General features: G+C 50.0%; 1 protein-coding gene across 3 annotated transcripts in view; it reads right to left on the minus strand.

The window, feature by feature from the left end:
• TMEM150B (transmembrane protein 150B) overlaps positions 1-18,303 on the minus strand; it is a 127,610-nt gene that overhangs the window by 20,699 nt on the left and 88,608 nt on the right. For all 3 annotated transcript variants that reach the window (XM_069200765.1, XM_069200767.1, XM_069200766.1), the window contains exon 3: positions 5,415-5,502. In XM_069200765.1, the coding sequence (XP_069056866.1) occupies positions 5,415-5,479 (65 nt within the window). In that variant the 5' untranslated portion in view covers positions 5,480-5,502. The remainder of the gene's footprint in view (positions 1-5,414; positions 5,503-18,303) is intronic.

Here is an 18,303-nt window from a genome sequence, read left to right on the forward strand (position 1 = left end):
GGCGCCCCTGCAAAGTACCTGCGAGGGTCCCCTCCCGCTGGATCCAGTCAGGGGCCTGTGCCCAGTGTCCTGTGCTGAGGGGGGCCATTGGAGCTTGGGGCCCACCACACCGCAGGGGCTGCGGGGGACTTAGTGACGCCACTGGGACTAGTCATGCCCTAGAGTCACGCCCTTAAGTGACAAGAAAAGGTGTGCTGATTTGTCTTCTTCTGCCCTGCATTGTTCTTTACTGTACATCTGCCAATCGCCTAGGGGTACTCGTGAAGTTGGCGGTCTACTAATGGAGCACAGGGTTCCGCTGGCCAGAGGGTGCAACGAAAGTGTAGCCTCACCAATAGCCTCTGCTGCTTTGAAAAAGGCTAGAGAGAGACTGACAGGGGATGTCAAGTGAGTGTCTAGTCATGGGCACAAGTATTTTACCTGTGCCCCATGCATGTAAAAACTATTCAACCTCCGAAATCTTAGATCCTTCACTTCCTTCTGCATGAAATGGAGTGGGCTGTATGTTTTAGTAAACATGTGGTGTACAAGGGGCCTTTGTGCAGTACCAGTGGTGTCCTCTTTGAGGACCTTTTGCATGCATCATAAAATAATGGTTCCTGTGTAAGAAGAATCAATTTATGTTCCCTCTGCTTGAATCTGCCTCTCATATTTTCCTCTAAGATGTACAACTCAGTCTGCTTTCAGGCTGGAATATGGATTCAATCCAGAGCCCAATCTCAGCACGTAAATCCTCCATACACCGGTTTGCCCATCTAGGCACATCATCTTACATAACTGCCTATACTTGATGACCCCCCTTGTACATAGTGTCTGTCTTGCACGAGCACCAATTCACATCATGTGGCCCAGCTCTAATCTCTATGAAGGATGGTCTAGTAACTTCAGAGATGCTAGTCAGGCAGTCAGCGCTGCCTCCCTAGAAATTCACTTTTTTGACCAGAGGGTAATTGCCCTTCTCCTTGTTTGTGAACGCCAAAGAAAAAGTCTGCAAAGATACTTTCCACTGTGTTTGGAGACACTTACCTGATTGGCATTGGCTTCCTACTGTAGCCCCAATGTTAGATAAACAAAAGCACGTAGGTTACATTTGTCTGGGATTCCTAAGAAGCTCTTCTGCATCAACACACATGTGATCAGTATTAGGGCTGAAGAACTCCTGGATTTCTCCAAGACTCTGAAAACTCCTAAGACTCTGGAGTAACCACTGCTTCTGTTGCCTGCTTTGGGAGAATTGGAAGATGTGCTAGCTGGTGTGTGGAAAGGATCTGACCCATGATTAGGAGATCAATGAATGAAACCCAAAGGACCGAAGCCCCGTGTGGACATTGTCTCAAGGAAGTGAATATCCAAGGAACCACAATAACTTCCTTTCCCTCATACTAGAGCCATACTCAAAGCATCTGTTCTGCAAGAGAGTCTGGGGCATGAGGGACCCATTTCAGGATTGTGCATGTAGGAAAATGGCTCCCTGCTGCAGTTACCCCCACTTTTTGCCTGATATTGATGTTGACTTAACTGAGAATTGTGCTGGGACCCTGCTAACCAGGCCCCAGCACCAGTGTTCTTTCACTAAAAACGTACCATTGTTTCCACAATTGGCACACCCCTGGCACGCAGATAAGTCCCTTGTAAAAGATACCAGTGGTACCAAGGGCCCTGTGACCAGGGAAAGTCCCTAAGGGCTGCAGCATGTGTTGTGCCACCCTAAAGGACCCCTCACCTAACACATGCACACTGCCATTGCAGATTGTGTATGTTGGTGGGGAGAAAAAGGCAAAGTCGACATGACATTCCCCTCAGGATGCCATGCACACAAAATACTGCCTGTGGCATAGGTAAATCACCCCTCTAGCAGGCCTTAAAGCCCTAAGGCAGGGTGCACTATACTAGGTGAGGGCATAGCTGCATGAGCAATATGCCCCTACAGTGTCTAAGTCCATTTTTAAACATTGTAAGTGCAGTGTGGCCATTATAAGTATATGGTCTGGGAGTTTGTCAAAAACAAACTCAACAGTTCCATAATGGCTACACTGAACACTGGAAAGTTTGGCATCAATCTTCTCAGAATAATAAACCCACACTGATGCCAGTGCTGGATTTATTAAAAAATGCACACAGAAGGCACCTTAGAGATGCCCCCTGTATTTTACCCAAACCCTCAGTGCAGGACTGACTGGTCTGTGCCTGTCTGCCACTGAGACAAGTTTCTGACCCCATGGGATGAGAGCCTTTGTGCTCTCTGAGGCCAGAAACAAAGCCTGCACTGAGTGGAGGTGCTTCACACCACCTCCTGCAGGAACTGTAACACCTAGCAGTGAGCCTCAAAGACTCAGGCTTCGTGTTACAATGCCTCAGTGCACTCCAGCTAGTGGAGGTGCCCGCCCCCCAGACACAGCCCCCACTTTTGGTGGCAAGTCCGGAGGAGATAATGAGAAAAACAAGGAGTCACCCTCCAGTCAGGACAGCCCCTAAGGTGTCCTAAGCCGAGGTGACCCCTGCCTTAGGGAATCCTCCATCTTGTTTTGGAGGATTCCCCCCAATAGGATTAGGGATGTGTCCCCCTCCACAAAGAGGGTGTGGCCACCCTCAAGGACAGTAGCCATTGGCTACTGCCCCCCCAGACCTAAACACACCCCAAGTATTTAGGGGGGACCCTGAACCCAGGAAATCAGATCAGAATCAGATCAGAAGAAAGAAGAAGGACTGCTGACCTGAAAGCCCCACAAAGACGACGGAGAAGACAACTGACTTGGCCCCAGCCCTACCGGCCTGTATCCAGACTCAAAGAACCTGCACAGCGACGCATCCAGCGGGACCAGCAACCTCTGAGAACTCAGAGGACTGCCCTGCACCTGAAGGACCAAGAACCTCCCGAGAACAGCGGCTCTGTTCAAGAAACCACTTTAAAAAGACTCTTGCCTCTCTCCGGAAGAGTGAGTCTTCAGACTCTGCACATGATGCCCCCACCCCAGCTCGAGTTCAGGAGAACCAACACCGCAGAGAGGACCCCCCGGAGACTCCAACGACGTGGACACCTTGTGTCGACCTCCCTGCACCCACACAGTGACACCTGAGGATCCAGAGGCTCCCCCTGACCGCGACTGCCTGGTAACAAAGGAACTCGACGCCTGGACCAAGCACTGCACCCGCAGCCCCCAGGACCGAGAGGAAGTACCTACCAGTGAAGGAGTGACCAGCAGGCAACACTCATCCTAGCCCAGTGGGTGGCTGGCCCGAGAAGCCCCCCTGTGCCCTGCCTGCATCGCCAGAGTGACCCCCGGGTCCCTCCATTGTTTTCAACGACAAACCCAACACCTACTTTGCACACTGCACCCGGCCGCCCCTGTGCAACTGAGGGTGTATTTTGTGTGCCTGTGTGTGTCTCCCTCAGAGCTCTACAAAACCCCCCTGGTCTGCTCCCTGAGGACGCAAATACTTACCTGCTAGCAGACCGGAACCGGGGCACCCCTGTTCTCCATAGGTGCCTATGTTATTTTGGGTTATTTGGGTCCTCCTTTGACCTCTGCACCTGACCGGCCTTGTGTTGCTGGTGCTGTGAGTTTGGGGTTGCCTTGAACCCCCAACAGTGGGCTGCCTATGTCCAGGAGACTGAACTTGTAAGTGCTTTACTTACCTGATAAACTAACTATTACTTACCTCTCCAAGGAACTGTCCACTTTTAAAATAGCTTATTGCCATTTTTGCCAAAACTGTGTATACTACTGTTTTAATTCAAAGTTCCATACTTACCTGTGTGAAGTACCTTACAGTTTATGGACTTACCTAGATTCTGAATCTTGTGGTTCTAAAATAAATTAAAAAAATAATATTTCTCTATACAGTATAAAAACCTATTGGCCTGGAGTTAAGTCTTTGAGTGTGTGTTCTCATGTATTGCCTGTGTGTGTACAACAAATGATTAACACTGCCCTCTGATAAGCCTACTGCTCGACCACACTACCACAAAATAGAGCATTAGTATTATCTAATTTAGCCACTATCAACCTCTAAGGGGAACCCTTGGACTCTGTTCATACTATCTCTCACTTTGAGATAGTATATACAGAGCGAACTTCCTACAGTGAGGATAGTCTGCATCACACCTGACCTACCTGATGTTGTGGTGGCCTGTATGTGCCATTTCAAGGCTTAGATGGACATGGGTATTTTGGTTTAAAGATTACCTAAGAAGTTAACTTTAAACCTCAGTGCCCCAGCTTCTACTGAGGACCACTGGATCCAGAAATTGCCTCAGGTCCTGTAGGTATCCTTCTCATCTGAAGATATCAACAATATCAATAATAACTAGCTAATCATGTGGTTTCTTTAACCCCAGGGGGCCTACTGTGGAAGCTGGTCCATTTCCAGCCCAGTAGCCCATCTTTGATAGAATTAGAAGCGTAGATGAATCAGTGTTCGTCCATTATAGTGTCCACTGCCACTCTATGCACCAACCACTGGAGCCCCTCTAGATCTATTAACCAGTCATTCAGTGCTTAATTTGTCAATAAAAACGTGCTGGTGCCTAAATCTCTCCTCTGAAACACGCAGCTGCTGCAATTAAATGTGCGAGCACAGAATACTGAGGCAGCGTAATCCTGAAGGAATCTCGGGCCTCATTAATCTATTTACGACCACTCCCTACCCCATCAGGTCACTATTGCTGCTTTTTAGGGTCGAGCCTGCTTTGCATGCGCTCGCGCATGCGTATAGCAGGGAGACTCTTTAGTATTTAGAAAAGGGCTCCGAGCCCTGTCAACTTCACGTCAGTGCTTTTTATTGGTTCGTGGGCTTCCCTAATTAAATCGGCTTGCTTTCATTAGTCGAAGGCACGCATAGGTCATGTCTTTTCCGGTGGCTAGCCCTCCTCGAGCGCAGCGACCAAGTACAGAAAACATGCGAGGCTCGCTGTTTTCCATCGGGCTGGTGGACTTTTTTTTAACTAATTTACGAGCCCGATCTCACTTGGCAGAAGTCGAGCGCTTTACCTACTTGATTTCACTTTTTCGGGTTACGTGCATAAATGCACTTTTGCCCGATAGGTGAAAAGTCGGGTTAGGAGTTTACAACGCGATCGGCTCTAACACGAGCAAACGCGAGACCCGATGCATTGTAAATGCTTGTTCCTTTTTTCCCTTTGTGGTGCGAGTTGCATTTTGTGTAATTATGTGTACAGCATATTATGTGACTTTCACACATCCCTATTCTTGAGCTGGAGTGCAATAGTTCCTGGGGCCCTAGGGCTCTCTGACAACTGTGGCAAAGGACACTACTCACACAGGGTACTGTCTAGTAACCACTGATTGCACCAAGATGCAGTGAAGAGGATTAATACACACTTCTGCCACCTGCAAAGAGGATTCCCAAATCTGACTAGTGGAGTTACAGAGAAGAGCTTCAATGGAACTTACACTATCCACATTCCCACGATGGACCAGACAGCAACACAGATTGGTAATAGGCTCCAGGCCCACATCCTGATGCGATTTGCAAATCCCCCTAAGAAAAAGAAGAGAAATTGGTAAATCAGGTGTCAGAATCAAATATTGCATCATGACTCTGAGGTGGAGCATGAGTTTATACAAAGAACATGGCTCTAAGGATAAAACTGTTTTTTCTGTGCAAGCTCTAATTACATAGTTAACCCAGGGCCATTGAGTATTCTTAAAAGAAGACAGAATCTTCATTACTTTCAACCTTCTTACGTTTTAAATGAATTGCAAATGTTTTGTCCAGTGCTGACATCTCACTTATGGCTAGTGGTTTGCATCATGACACACTGTAAACATGAAGACGTGCGTACATGATAGCGTAAGTAAGCTTTTATAGCCAGTCACAGCAATAGAGTTTACACTGTGGCTCAGCATCTCAAGTTAGATTCTACATAGGAGAAATGAGTTGTATTTTTTCTTGTAACTCCCAGACTCCCTCTCCATCAAAAGTTTAATTTCATCCTGCACCCTCTCTACTTTGGGATGTATGGGCCTTTCTCTTGGAATGTGTGGAATGTTTAAAAGTGGGGAAAGGTAACTGGTCATCAGGGTGTTTGGCTGCCAAGTTCAGTGTCTAAGAATCGACAGGAAGTCAAAGACTGATGATCCCACTTCTGAGTTCATGTGCCTCCTGGATGAGGAGTGGCTTCAATATGTTCATTTCCCCTGACTGTCAGAGAACCAATCTTTTCAGTGAGGGGCCAAACTGGATGGTTGTCAGGGAAGGGGTGGCAAACACTTACTGTCTTGCTCAGTTTTGGGGAAGTGACCCTCTTCCTAGGATTCCACAGTGCAGTCGAACAAACTAAATGGTACCTGGCAAAGCTGGGTATCACCATCCAGATTACCCCAAATCATAATCACTTTCTACCCCACCCACTGCTCCATCAGGGTTCACTGGTGCTGTGCTGGAAGACCCTCTTCAGGGAAGGGCTGCAAGGAGGATGGATGAGCTGTCCAGGGTGTAAAGCTTAGCCCGTGGGCCCGGCAAGCTCCCTCTTGCATCAACGTCTGAGTCAATGTGGAGGCGAAGGTTGTTTCAGTTGTTTCAAGTCATCAGGCCACAGGTCCGTGTGAATAACATCCGGAATGCTCTGGTGCTGATTTGGGGGATGTAAATCTTAATTGAAACTCCATTATCTCGCTTGGTTTAGTTTTCTAGTGTTTATGTTTATTCTAGGATTGATCGTTTTATCCTTCTTCACCCGGTTTAAGGGAAGCTGTCTCAGTAGTCAGAGGTGCTGTGACCTTGGGGTGGCATCCAGCTCTTGGGTTGCCTGGCATTATAAGTGGGGTAAACATACGTTCATGACCAAAGTTACCTGTTTACCATTCACCTTCTTAACTGTAAACCCATGTATTTTCATGTGCAGATATCTCCCCCATGGATTCTCAGTGCTCTGCACCCACATATGCAACTCAAAGGGCGAGAGAAGTGGTGCTCCGAGACGTGGTTATCATTTGAAGTGCTATGTTTGTGGGTGCTCACTTACGCATCGCATTCCCCTTTCCTTCCTAGAAATGGAAGTTGTGGAATCTGTTACTTCATCATTCAGAGAGGAATTGAAGCTCTGCCTTCTGAGCCCAACTTCGATATCCTTGTGATCAGTGCTCCCTGCTGCTTTTTTCTTGTTGACACTTTGTTTCTGCACTCATGGCATGTACTGACCTACAGAAATTAAACTAAAGAAATAAAGAAATGTGTCCTTGGACTGTAACGAGTCCCCCTTCCAACTTTATTACTAGGCCCTCCTTGCAATCACCGTCACCCTCTGAAAATGCCAGACCTGGATAGGCTTGATGGTACCCACACCGCCACAACAAAAGGATCATCTCCGTTGACATCAATGGGATCACTCTCCCTACCAATCAATGCCACCTTCCTTTGAGACTCACAGGATGAGAAGTACGGATCTTTACCCCTAAAACTCAAAGATTTTCACTATAAACATATAGCCTTGCCACTAGCACATCTCCGCCCACCTCAGATCTCTACACTAGCTGCCCATCAACAAAAGGATTGTCTTCAAAATCCTAATCCACGCTCACAAAGCCCTCCACGACACCGGACCGGCCTACCTCAACGAACGACTTAACTTCCACATCCCGACCCGCCAGCTCCGCTCCGCCGACCTCGCCCTCGCAACAGTCCCCCGCATCCAACGCACCACCTGCGGTGGCAGATTGTTCTCCCACCTCGCCGCCAAAACCTGGAATTCCCTCCCCACCAACCTACGCAAGACCAAGGACCTCCTAGCCTTCAGAAAACGCCTCAAAACATGCCTCTTCGAGCAGTAAAACATGCAGGGGCACAAAGTTTTTCTTAGGAGCTACCGCTGGTGCTCCCAAAAGGCAAGAATGCCATTTACCAAAGTTGCCTTATTTTGATTCCATTTCACACCTCTTTCTTCCACCACTTTCCACCTCTTGCATTTTACCTCCCTCTTGCAGATTATTTTGCATTTCTCCTTTTTGCCTTTGTTACTGTTTTCCTATTTTCTCTCCCTCCATCGTTCTCTCTTTTCTGAAATTCTCTCTTTTCATTTGAACAAATTCTGGGGATGAAAAATAAGTCCCCAAAATTGAGTGCCGATGCCAGTGGTTCATTTGAGATTGTGGCTCCAGGCAAGGCCCACCAGTACAAATTTTTGGGGTCTGCGCTTATTTTGCGCCATCAGACTTTGACCCAGGGCAAAATACGGAAAGAAAGACAGAGACACAGAGACATAGGGAGAAAGGGGGAACCTACAAGAGTGAGACAAAGGGATAGGGAGCGTCTTGTGGTGGTTTAAGGAGTTATGCGGTGGAATCTAGACTATGCAGCCATGGTAATCGTCACACTAACATCCAACAGCACTGGCCATGGACAGTTGCGCTCAACTTTCAGCCCGGTACTTATTCTTTTACAAATTAAGCACTGGCTCTGCCCACGGACATCTGCCCTCAACTTTTGGCCCTGGTACTTATACTTTTACAAATTAAGCACTGGCTGATATCCACCACTGGCAACCACACACACAAATTAGGCACTGAGCAGTGGCGACCGGCAGCTTTAGGAGGGAGGGGGGTGGGCGGGAAGCACACACACACTCATTCTTTCACACACACACGCACAACACTCATAACATTCAAACATGCACGCACGCAGCAAACATTCATTTTAAAAGATCACACTCATTCTTTCACACACACACGCACGCACGCACATCCATTAACAACACTCATAACATTCAAACATGCACGCATGCACCAAACATTCATTTTAAAAGATCACACACACACACTCATTCTTTCACACACACACGCACCCACGCACATCCATTAACAACACTCATAACATTCAAACATGCACGCACCATTCATTTTAAAAGATCGCACACACACACTCATTCTTTCACACACACACGCATGCACGCACATCCATTAACAACACTCTTAACTTTCAAACATGCATGCACGCACCAAACATTTATTTTAAAACATCCCACACACACTTACCTTCAGCCTCGAGGTCCCAGGAGGGTTATGACTGCTGCCTTCCCTCATTGGCTGACCTTAGTTCAGCCAATGAGGGAAGGCAGCAGTCCCAGCCTCGTCACAGAGTGGGATGGGGTCAGTGAGACTGCTGACCCCACTCTGTGACGAAGTGTCACTGATTGACACTCGCCCAGGGCGCTCCAGGGCTTAAACCTGAAGCGCCCAGGTCGAAGTCAATGGGTGACGCTTTCCTCGTCACCCAGAGGAGGGCCTTGAATCAACTTTGCTGGGCCGAGGAGGTCATGCCAATAGGAGCTGTGACCTCCTCACCCCAGAAAGGTTCAGCTCAGGCAGCCAGAAGTCTGCGCAAATTGTGCATGTCTGCTCCTGGCTGCCTGACCTGAACATGAAGTGTGTTTGTCAAGCTGGCTTTTGTTTAGCCCGACAGACACTCTTCATGGGGGTCAAAAGGTGGGGGGCGTGGCCCCTCCGCCCTAAAGGGCGGGCTGCGACTGGCACTGAGGGCCTTATTACGACCTTGACAGATACTCCATCACAAATGTGACGGATATCCCGTCCGCCATATTACAAGTTCCATTATATCCTATGGAACTTGTAAAACGGCAGGCGGGATATCCGTCACGTTTGTGACCGAGTATCCCATCCGCCAAGGTTGTAGTCAGGCCCTGAGTGTGATATGTGTTAAGTAGGTATAACTTCGTAAAAAAAAAAAAAAAAAACAGTGCAGGGGCCAAAGGTTTTTGTAGCAGCCCACAGTGAAAGCTAATTCTGAATTCACCGTATGTCTCTTTCTTCCATAAACTTACGGCCTCTTTATCACACTCACTTTCTTTTACATCACAGCTTTCTTCCTTTGTCACTTTTTTTCTGCCTTCCTCTTCCCCCTATTTTCCTGCTTTGATCTGGCTCAAAGACTAATGATGATGAAAATTAGGTCTCGGCCCCCCAAAAATGAGTGCGGGTGCCCACCTGCTTCAACCACTACCACTCACCGTCTAAAGGCAGGCCTGGACACCGATGCCACGACTTCAGGCTCCTCCAGGGCCTGTCTCTCCAAGTACAGCCGCTCCAGGCTACGTCGTGTGTGTTTATTGAGAACCTCAGGTTTGATCCAAGTTCTAGTTCTATTCCGAACTTCTATAGCCAAGATATTCTCCCTTCTAAGAACTAGAACTTTCCGCCACTACCTCAGAGAACAAACTAACGCAGACAGTCCGAGGGCATCGGGGGTTCTCACCGAGGGATGGAACTCAGAACATGGGTGAGACCCCTTGCTAAAGGGATGAGAAGGGCTCCGGAACTGAGCTGGAACTTTGCCAGAAACACCCACTGTCATTCAAAGCAGGTAAAACCACCCGTCGTTGGTGGGGGAAGAGGCTGACGGGGCATCTGTGCAGGAAGCGCGCGGGAGCCAATCACCTGCTTGTATTTAGATGGATGGAGGAACATCACTCCTTCCCTGACCTTAGGTTGCATTCTGCAACCTCTGGCTGCCCCACAAGTGTGACTGACTCGCAATGTGAAGAAATGTTATGAGTTAATAAATTTACGGCAGCATTAATTTATTGGTATAGCGCTGGCATAGCTATATTGAAAGAGCGCGTACGATGCCAGGCGGCCACTTCACGGCGCTGTCACAGGGGACGGGAGCACGTAGGAGACTGCAGCAGTGACATAGCACTGGTAGCATGGGCCCTAATGCGAGGAATATGAGTCCCCCGAACCTAGAATCGACAGGTTATTAACATAAAGCTATAATTTGGATGCGGTGGGCTGCCCGCAGCCCCAATGCCCCCGCACTGGTTAATGAGAGCGAGGTCCCTAGAAGGAAGGGGTGGCCGGTGGCTGTGGCACCGCCCGGGGCAGTAGGGGGACTGCGTGGGACTTGCGTGTTGGGTTCGGGGGTCAGGCGGTGGGAGACCATACACCAGCCTGGCTTTTTCAGAACTTCACTTGTTCCAGCTATAGGGCAGTGGGAGGAAGTCCCTTAGGGATGAGCTTTGCACATGTACTGTAGCACGACAATGTGTATCCGTCTCATGGCCGGACTAATACCTAGGACTATGGGCCAGATGTAACAAAAAAGGCATTTGCGATTCGGAAATAGCGATTTTTAAGAAATCACTATTTCTGATTCGCAAAATGGAATGTATCATATTTGCGATTCGGTAACAGCGATTCCTTAATGCCCAATTCGCATTAAGGAATTGCTTGTTACATGTGGTTTAGAAATCGCAAATAAGGGTTCCTTATTTGCGATTTCTTATTTAGAGAGTCGCAATTTGCACCGTTTGTGAATGCAAAAAGGCGTGATACATCTGGCCCTTAGTTACATAAATATATGCTTGCTTGTGCACATACATTGATTCTAAGGGTTCTGTGAGCTCGCCCTTAGAACTTCATAAAAACTATATTTTAATTCACCTGTATGACTGGGAAATGTGTTATAAAATACACCAGCTGACCCACAGCTGGTCACATAGGTGCACCACCACTCTATGAAACTCAACCCAAGCAAGACTCAACTAATACTGGTTGGGGCTCAAATACTTCAGAGGTGAGAGTTGTATCAAGCCCACACAACTGGGTGCACAGCCATCTGTGCCATCTCATGGTAAATCCCAAGAGCTGCTTGGATGATGACAAAATCCTCTGAGAAGCCAACGGACGCTTGCCTTGGTACATTTAAAACCCTCAGGAAAGTCTTCTGTTCCTCAGATCTTTCATCCCCAGTTGCTATCAGCGTGGACGCTTCCACGATTGGACTGCTGTAACATCTTGTGCCCAGGAACTACAGCGCATCCAAACTCTTTCTACTTAGATGTGTTGCCTAAGGAAATTCGATCACGTTTTATCTGCCGAAAGACTGCTCGACTGGTTGGCCGTGGGACAAAGAGTCAAGTTCAAATATGCATTATGCATAGAGGTTTTTTTCTATGACGTATAACACTCCTGCTTTCGTAGGCACTTTTCTGCCCTTCAGTCCGCGTACAATCTGCGGCCCAACTCCAGTTTTCTATTACTCATCTCACTGGTCTGTAAAGTTCAAGTTTGGACCGGGCCTTTTTTTTTTTACCTAGGCTCCAAAGTCTGAAAAGACCTTCCTTTGCCCTTGTGGGACTCCCAATCTTCGCACAGTTTAGGAAATCCATAAAAATCTTTACCTTATGCTGACATGTTGCTACTTTGGACGCTCTTCATTCTTAGCATCTCCTTCTAGTGCCAAGGGGCCTATGGGTGAGCGCTGTGCTTTGCAAATCAATAAATAAGGTAGCCATCGACTATAGAAGGCAAAACGTTTCGAAGAATCAGCCCTACTGCATCACATCATATCTGACTGAATAAAATTAACATGAAGCAGGCATAAGGAAGGAAAATCAAGTGCTCAAGGTCACACACTTCGTCGTAGGGCTGAGCCAGAAACTGAACACATAATCTCAGACTAGTAGTGTGCAGTAGAGATTTGTGCTTTTTCCCCTCACACCTCATGCATATTTCTTGAAAAACCTTAAAATTACGCAAAGGTTGCTAAGTTCTACCTGAGTTGGGTTGTACATCTGGACCTTTGCAATGCTTTTACAAGCAGGTGTAATTTGTCATACCTTTTCTTGGGAAGTATTGACTCGAGGAAAAGCTATGCAAAACATTCATCCGCATACAAAACGCGCTTGAGTTACCAGAAAGTTACTGCTTCACAGAAGACAGATCCTCTTTCAGCACCAACCATCACTAAATGTAGAAAAACACGCATGGGTGTGGGCAAAGGGAAGGTAGGCAACTCTGGTTGAAAGTAATTATCACTACGCAAAATGTTGCTAGCTCATAAAAACGTTGACTACCCCCCTACTCCACACTCCACCACTACTGCTGTGTGTACATGGAACATGAATATCCAGGGGACGGCACTTACCAAACTAAATGAAAACAGCAGAATCAGGCCCACATTTATCAAACTTTAATGCAAAGCAGCAGGCCACCATGCAGCACCGCGTTGCGTGAAAGGGAGAGGGCAGGAATGTCCCATATTTAACATTATATAGCGCACCCCTGTCTTTTTCTTGCACTGGCACAGAATGTGCTACCTTTGCACCAATGCAGGTGCCCGTATACCGTGGTGCAAGGGTGCCTATGTTACAGGTAGGGTTGTTTATGTGCAGGAAGGGGCACCTTCTTGCACAAAAACAATCCTCAGAGGTTGTATCTTCTTTCTAAGTGTGATTCGAAATGCAGCATACTTAGAAAGATGAAACAACGAGGAGAAATAAAGATATATCTCCTCATTGCACCTCCCCTGGGAAGGTGTAACATTCTGACACAGTCTCAGGTTTACCAGTGTTGGTAAATCTGGGAATGCACCAAAATCCAAGGATGGATGCATGGGAACATCCATGTGGCACCCATGGAATGGCTTCCCAGGGCAAAGTAACGCAAGGCAGAGCCTAACGCTGCCTTGTGTTACTTGAGATTTACCATGCAATGCAGGGCCACTCAAGGTGGCCTGCGTTGCTTTGTATATCTAACTCAGGGACCGTGTTGCCCTTGCATTGCTTAGGACTTTGGTTTCCTCCTGAATTTGAAAAAGTCCCAAATGATGCCTGCTCAGGAATGCCTCACAATTGGTGCCCGTTTTGCAAAGACATGGGGAAGGTGTTCCTTCTAAGGAGGTTGTCTGGTCGCTTTACAATCTAATCTAGGAGTACACTTGTGAACAGTCTTTGTCTCAGAAGGGGACTGTCTGCGGGCCCAGATATACAAATCCACTACTACGGCTGTCATACCCTCAGTGCAGTTGCAACTGAAGCTGATGATGTGACATTTATATATTCACTGGGATCCTTCAAGCTAGGATCTGACAGTGTTAGACCTGGCATCCTTAGGGTGGTCTTGCTCCAGACCTTTTGCCTTTACCTCCTGTTTTGTTGCTGTATCTTCTTGTTGGCCTTAACCCCTTCTGTGCCGCGGACGTAGTGGTTACGTCCCGCGGCACAGTGCTGCTGTGCTGAGGACGTAACCACTACGTCCTCGGCACACAGTCCAGAGGGAGCGCTCTCGCTCCCTCTGTGTGCTTCCACCCCACCCCCCAAAGTCAGGGATGGAAGGGGAAGCCCTTCCCCTTCCACCCCCGACCCCCCCACCCCCCCATAATGACGTCAGCGCGCGATCGCGCGCTGACTTCATTATGGGATCCTCGCCGCACAGGAAGCCATTTGCTTCCTGTGCGGCGACGAGTCAAGAGGTGAGTTCCTCTTCCCGGTGGGTGGAGGGTTGGGGCTAAAGAGGAACCGGGGAAAAGGAAAGGCTTTTCCTTTTCCCCGGTGTCTCTTTGAGCATTCCTGCTGCCCGATCGCATTGCGATCGGGCAGCAGGAATGCCCACTAGACACCAGGGATTTGTTTTTTTTTGTTTATCTTTTCTGTTTCTGGCACGCGGGGAGCGGCCCCTTGGGCAAGGGTTGCTCCCCTTTAGTGGGCAATTATTTAGGCCATTTCTGCCCCCCTTGGGGGCAGATCTGGCTACTTTTTAGCCAGATCTGACCCCAAGGGGGGCAGAAAACACTAGATCACCAGGGATTTATATTGGTATGTGGATTTATGTGTGGGGGGGTGCCCCCTTGGGCAAGGGGCGCCCCCCCCAAGGGGGCAGAGAACTGTTGGCCTTTTCTGCCCCCCTTGGGGGCAGATCGGCCTATTTTTTTTAGGTCCATCTGCCCCCAAGGGGGGCATAAGCCACTTAGGCACCAGGGATTGTGTGTGTAGTGGATGGGGGGGCGCCCCCTTGGGCAAGGGTCGCTCCCCTTTGGGGGGCATGTCTTTTGGGGCCATTTCTGCCCCCCTTGAGGGCAGATTGGCTACTTTTTAGCCAGATCTGCGCACTAGATCACCAGGGTTTTTTATTTTTATGTGTATTTATGTGGGGGGGTGCCCCCTTGGGCAAGGGGCGCCCCCCCCAAGGGGGCAGAGAACTGTTGGCCTTTCCTGCCCCCCTTGGGGGCAAATCGGCCTATTTTTTTTAGGTCCATCTGCCCCCAAGGGGGGCAGAAGCCACTTAGGCACCAGGGATTGTGTGTGTAGTGGATGGGGGGCGCCCCCTTGGGCAAGGGTCGCTCCCCTTTGGGGTGCATGTCTTTTAGGGCCATTTCTGCCCCCCTTGAGGGCAGATTGGCTACTGTTTAGCCAGATCTGCGCACTAGATCACCAGGGTTTTTTATTTTTATGTGTATTTATGTGGGGGGGGGGTGCCCCCTTGGCCAAGGGGCGTCCCCCCCAAGGGGGCAGAGAACTGTTGGCCTTTCCTGCCCCCCTTGGGGGCAAATCGGCCTATTTTTTTTAGGTCCATCTGCCCCCAAGGGGGGCAGAAGCCACTTAGGCACCAGGGATTCTGTGTGTAGTGGATGGGGGGCGCCCCCTTGGGCAAGGGTCGCTCCCCTTTGGGGGGCATGTCTTTTAGGGCCATTTCTGCCCCCCTTGAGGGCAGATCAGCCTATTATTTTTAGGCTGATCTGCCCCAAAGGGGGCAGAAACCACTAGAACGCCAGGGATTTTTTTAAATGTGTTTATTTTTGTGCGGGGGCGTCCCCTTGGGCACGGGGTGCCCCCCCAAGGGGGGCATTGACCTGTTGGCCATTTCTGCCCCCCCTGGGGGCAGATGGGCCTATTTTTGTAGGCCCACCTGCCCCCAAGGGGGGCAGAAGCCACTTAGACACCAGGGATAGTGTGTGTGTGTGTGTGTGTGTTAGTGGATGGGGGGGGGGGGGCCTTGGGCAAGGGTCGCCCCCCACTTTGGGGGCACATGTACCCAGGCCATTTCTGCACCCCTTGGACACAGATCAGCCTATTATTTTTAGGCTGGTCTGCCCCCAAGGGGGGCAGAAACCACTAGAACGCCAGTTTTTTTTTTTTATTTGTTTATTTTTGTGGGGGGGCGTCCCCTTGGTCACGGGGCGCCCCCCCAAGGGGGGCATTGACCTGTTGCCCATTTCTACACCCCCTGGGGGCAGATGGGCCTATTTTCGTAGGCCCACCTGCCCCCAAGGGGGGCAGAAGCCACTTAGACACCAGGGATAGTGTGTGTGTGTGTGTGTGTTAGTGGATGGGGGGAGCCTTGGGCAAGGGTCGCCCCCCACTTTGGGGGCACATGTACCCAGGCCATTTCTGCACCCCTTGGAGACAGATCAGCCTATTATTTTTAGGCTGGTCTGCCCCCAAGGGGGGCAGAAACTACTAGAACGCCAGGGATTTTTTTTTATTTGTTTATTTTTTTTGGGGGGCGTCCCCTTGGTCACGGGGCGCCCCCCCAAGGGGGGCATTGACCTGTTGCCCATTTCTACACCCCCTGGGGGCAGAGGGGCCTATTTTCTTAGGCCCACCTGCCCCCAAGGGGGGCAGAAGCCACTTAGACACCAGGGATAGTGTGTGTGTGTGTGTTAGTGGATGGGGGGGGCCTTGGGCAAGGGTCGCCCCCCACTTTGGGGGCACATGTACCCAGGCCATTTCTGCACCCCTTGGAGACAGATCAGCCTATTATTTTTAGGCTGGTCTGCCCCCAAGGGGGGCAGAAACTACTAGAACGCCAGGGATTTTTTTTTATTTGTTTATTTTTGTGGGGGGGCGTCCCCTTGGTCACGGGGCGCCCCCCCAAGGGGGGCATTGACCTGTTGCCCATTTCTACACCCCCTGGGGGCAGATGGGCCTATTTTCTTAGGCCCACCTGCCCCCAAGGGGGGCAGAAGCCACTTAGACACCAGGGATAGTGTGTGTGTGTGTGTGTGTGTGTTAGTGGATGGGGGGGGGGGGCCTTGGGCAAGGGTCGCCCCCCACTTTGGGGGCACATGTACCCAGGCCATTTCTGCACCCCTTGGACACAGATCAGCCTATTATTTTTAGGCTGGTCTGCCCCCAAGGGAGGCAGAAACCACTAGAACGCCAGTTTTTTTTTTTTATTTGTTTATTTTTGTGGGGGGCCGTCCCCTTGGTCACGGGGCGCCCCCCCAAGGGGGGCATTGACCTGTTGCCCATTTCTACACCCCCTGGGGGCAGATGGGCCTATTTTCGTAGGCCCACCTGCCCCCAAGGGGGGCAGAAGCCACTTAGACACCAGGGATAGTGTGTGTGTGTGTGTGTGTTAGTGGATGGGGGGAGCCTTGGGCAAGGGTCGCCCCCCACTTTGGGGGCACATGTACCCAGGCCATTTCTGCACCCCTTGGAGACAGATCAGCCTATTATTTTTAGGCTGGTCTGCCCCCAAGGGGGGCAGAAACTACTAGAACGCCAGGGATTTTTTTTTATTTGTTTATTTTTTTTGGGGGGCGTCCCCTTGGTCACGGGGCGCCCCCCCCAAGGGGGGCATTGACCTGTTGCCCATTTCTACACCCCCTGGGGGCAGAGGGGCCTATTTTCTTAGGCCCACCTGCCCCCAAGGGGGGCAGAAGCCACTTAGACACCAGGGATAGTGTGTGTGTGTGTGTTAGTGGATGGGGGGGGCCTTGGGCAAGGGTCGCCCCCCACTTTGGGGGCAAATGTACCCAGGCCATTTCTGCACCCCTTGGAGACAGATCAGCCTATTATTTTTAGGCTGGTCTGCCCCCAAGGGGGGCAGAAACTACTAGAACGCCAGGGATTTTTTTTTATTTGTTTATTTTTGTGGGGGGGCGTCCCCTTGGTCACGGGGCGCCCCCCCAAGGGGGGCATTGACCTGTTGCCCATTTCTACACCCCCTGGGGGCAGATGGGCCTATTTTCTTAGGCCCACCTGCCCCCAAGGGGGGCAGAAGCCACTTAGACACCAGGGATAGTGTGTGTGTGTGTGTGTGTGTGTTAGTGGATGGGGGGGGGCCTTGGGCAAGGGTCGCCCCCCACTTTGGGGGCACATGTACCCAGGCCATTTCTGCACCCCTTGGACACAGATCAGCCTATTATTTTTAGGCTGGTCTGCCCCCAAGGAGGGCAGAAACCACTAGAACGGCAGTTTTTTTTTTTTATTTGTTTTTTTTGTGGGGGGGCGTCCCCTTGGTCACAGGGCGCCCCCCCAAGGGGGGCATTGACCTGTTGCCCATTTCTACACCCCCTGGGGGCAGATGGGCCTATTTTCTTAGGCCCACCTGCCCCCAAGGGGGGCAGAAGCCACTTAGACACCAGGGATAGTGTGTATGTGTGTGTTAGTGGATGGGGGGGGCCTTGGGCAAGGGTCGCCCCCCACTTTGGGGGCTCATGTACCCAGGCCATTTCTGCACCCCTTGGAGACAGATCAGCCTATTATTTTTAGGCTGGTCTGCCACCAAGGGGGGCAGAAACTACTAGAACGCCAGGGATTTT

Source organism: Pleurodeles waltl, chromosome 7 (genome assembly GCF_031143425.1).
Source record: "Pleurodeles waltl isolate 20211129_DDA chromosome 7, aPleWal1.hap1.20221129, whole genome shotgun sequence".
NCBI classification, from domain to species: domain Eukaryota; kingdom Metazoa; phylum Chordata; class Amphibia; order Caudata; family Salamandridae; genus Pleurodeles; species Pleurodeles waltl.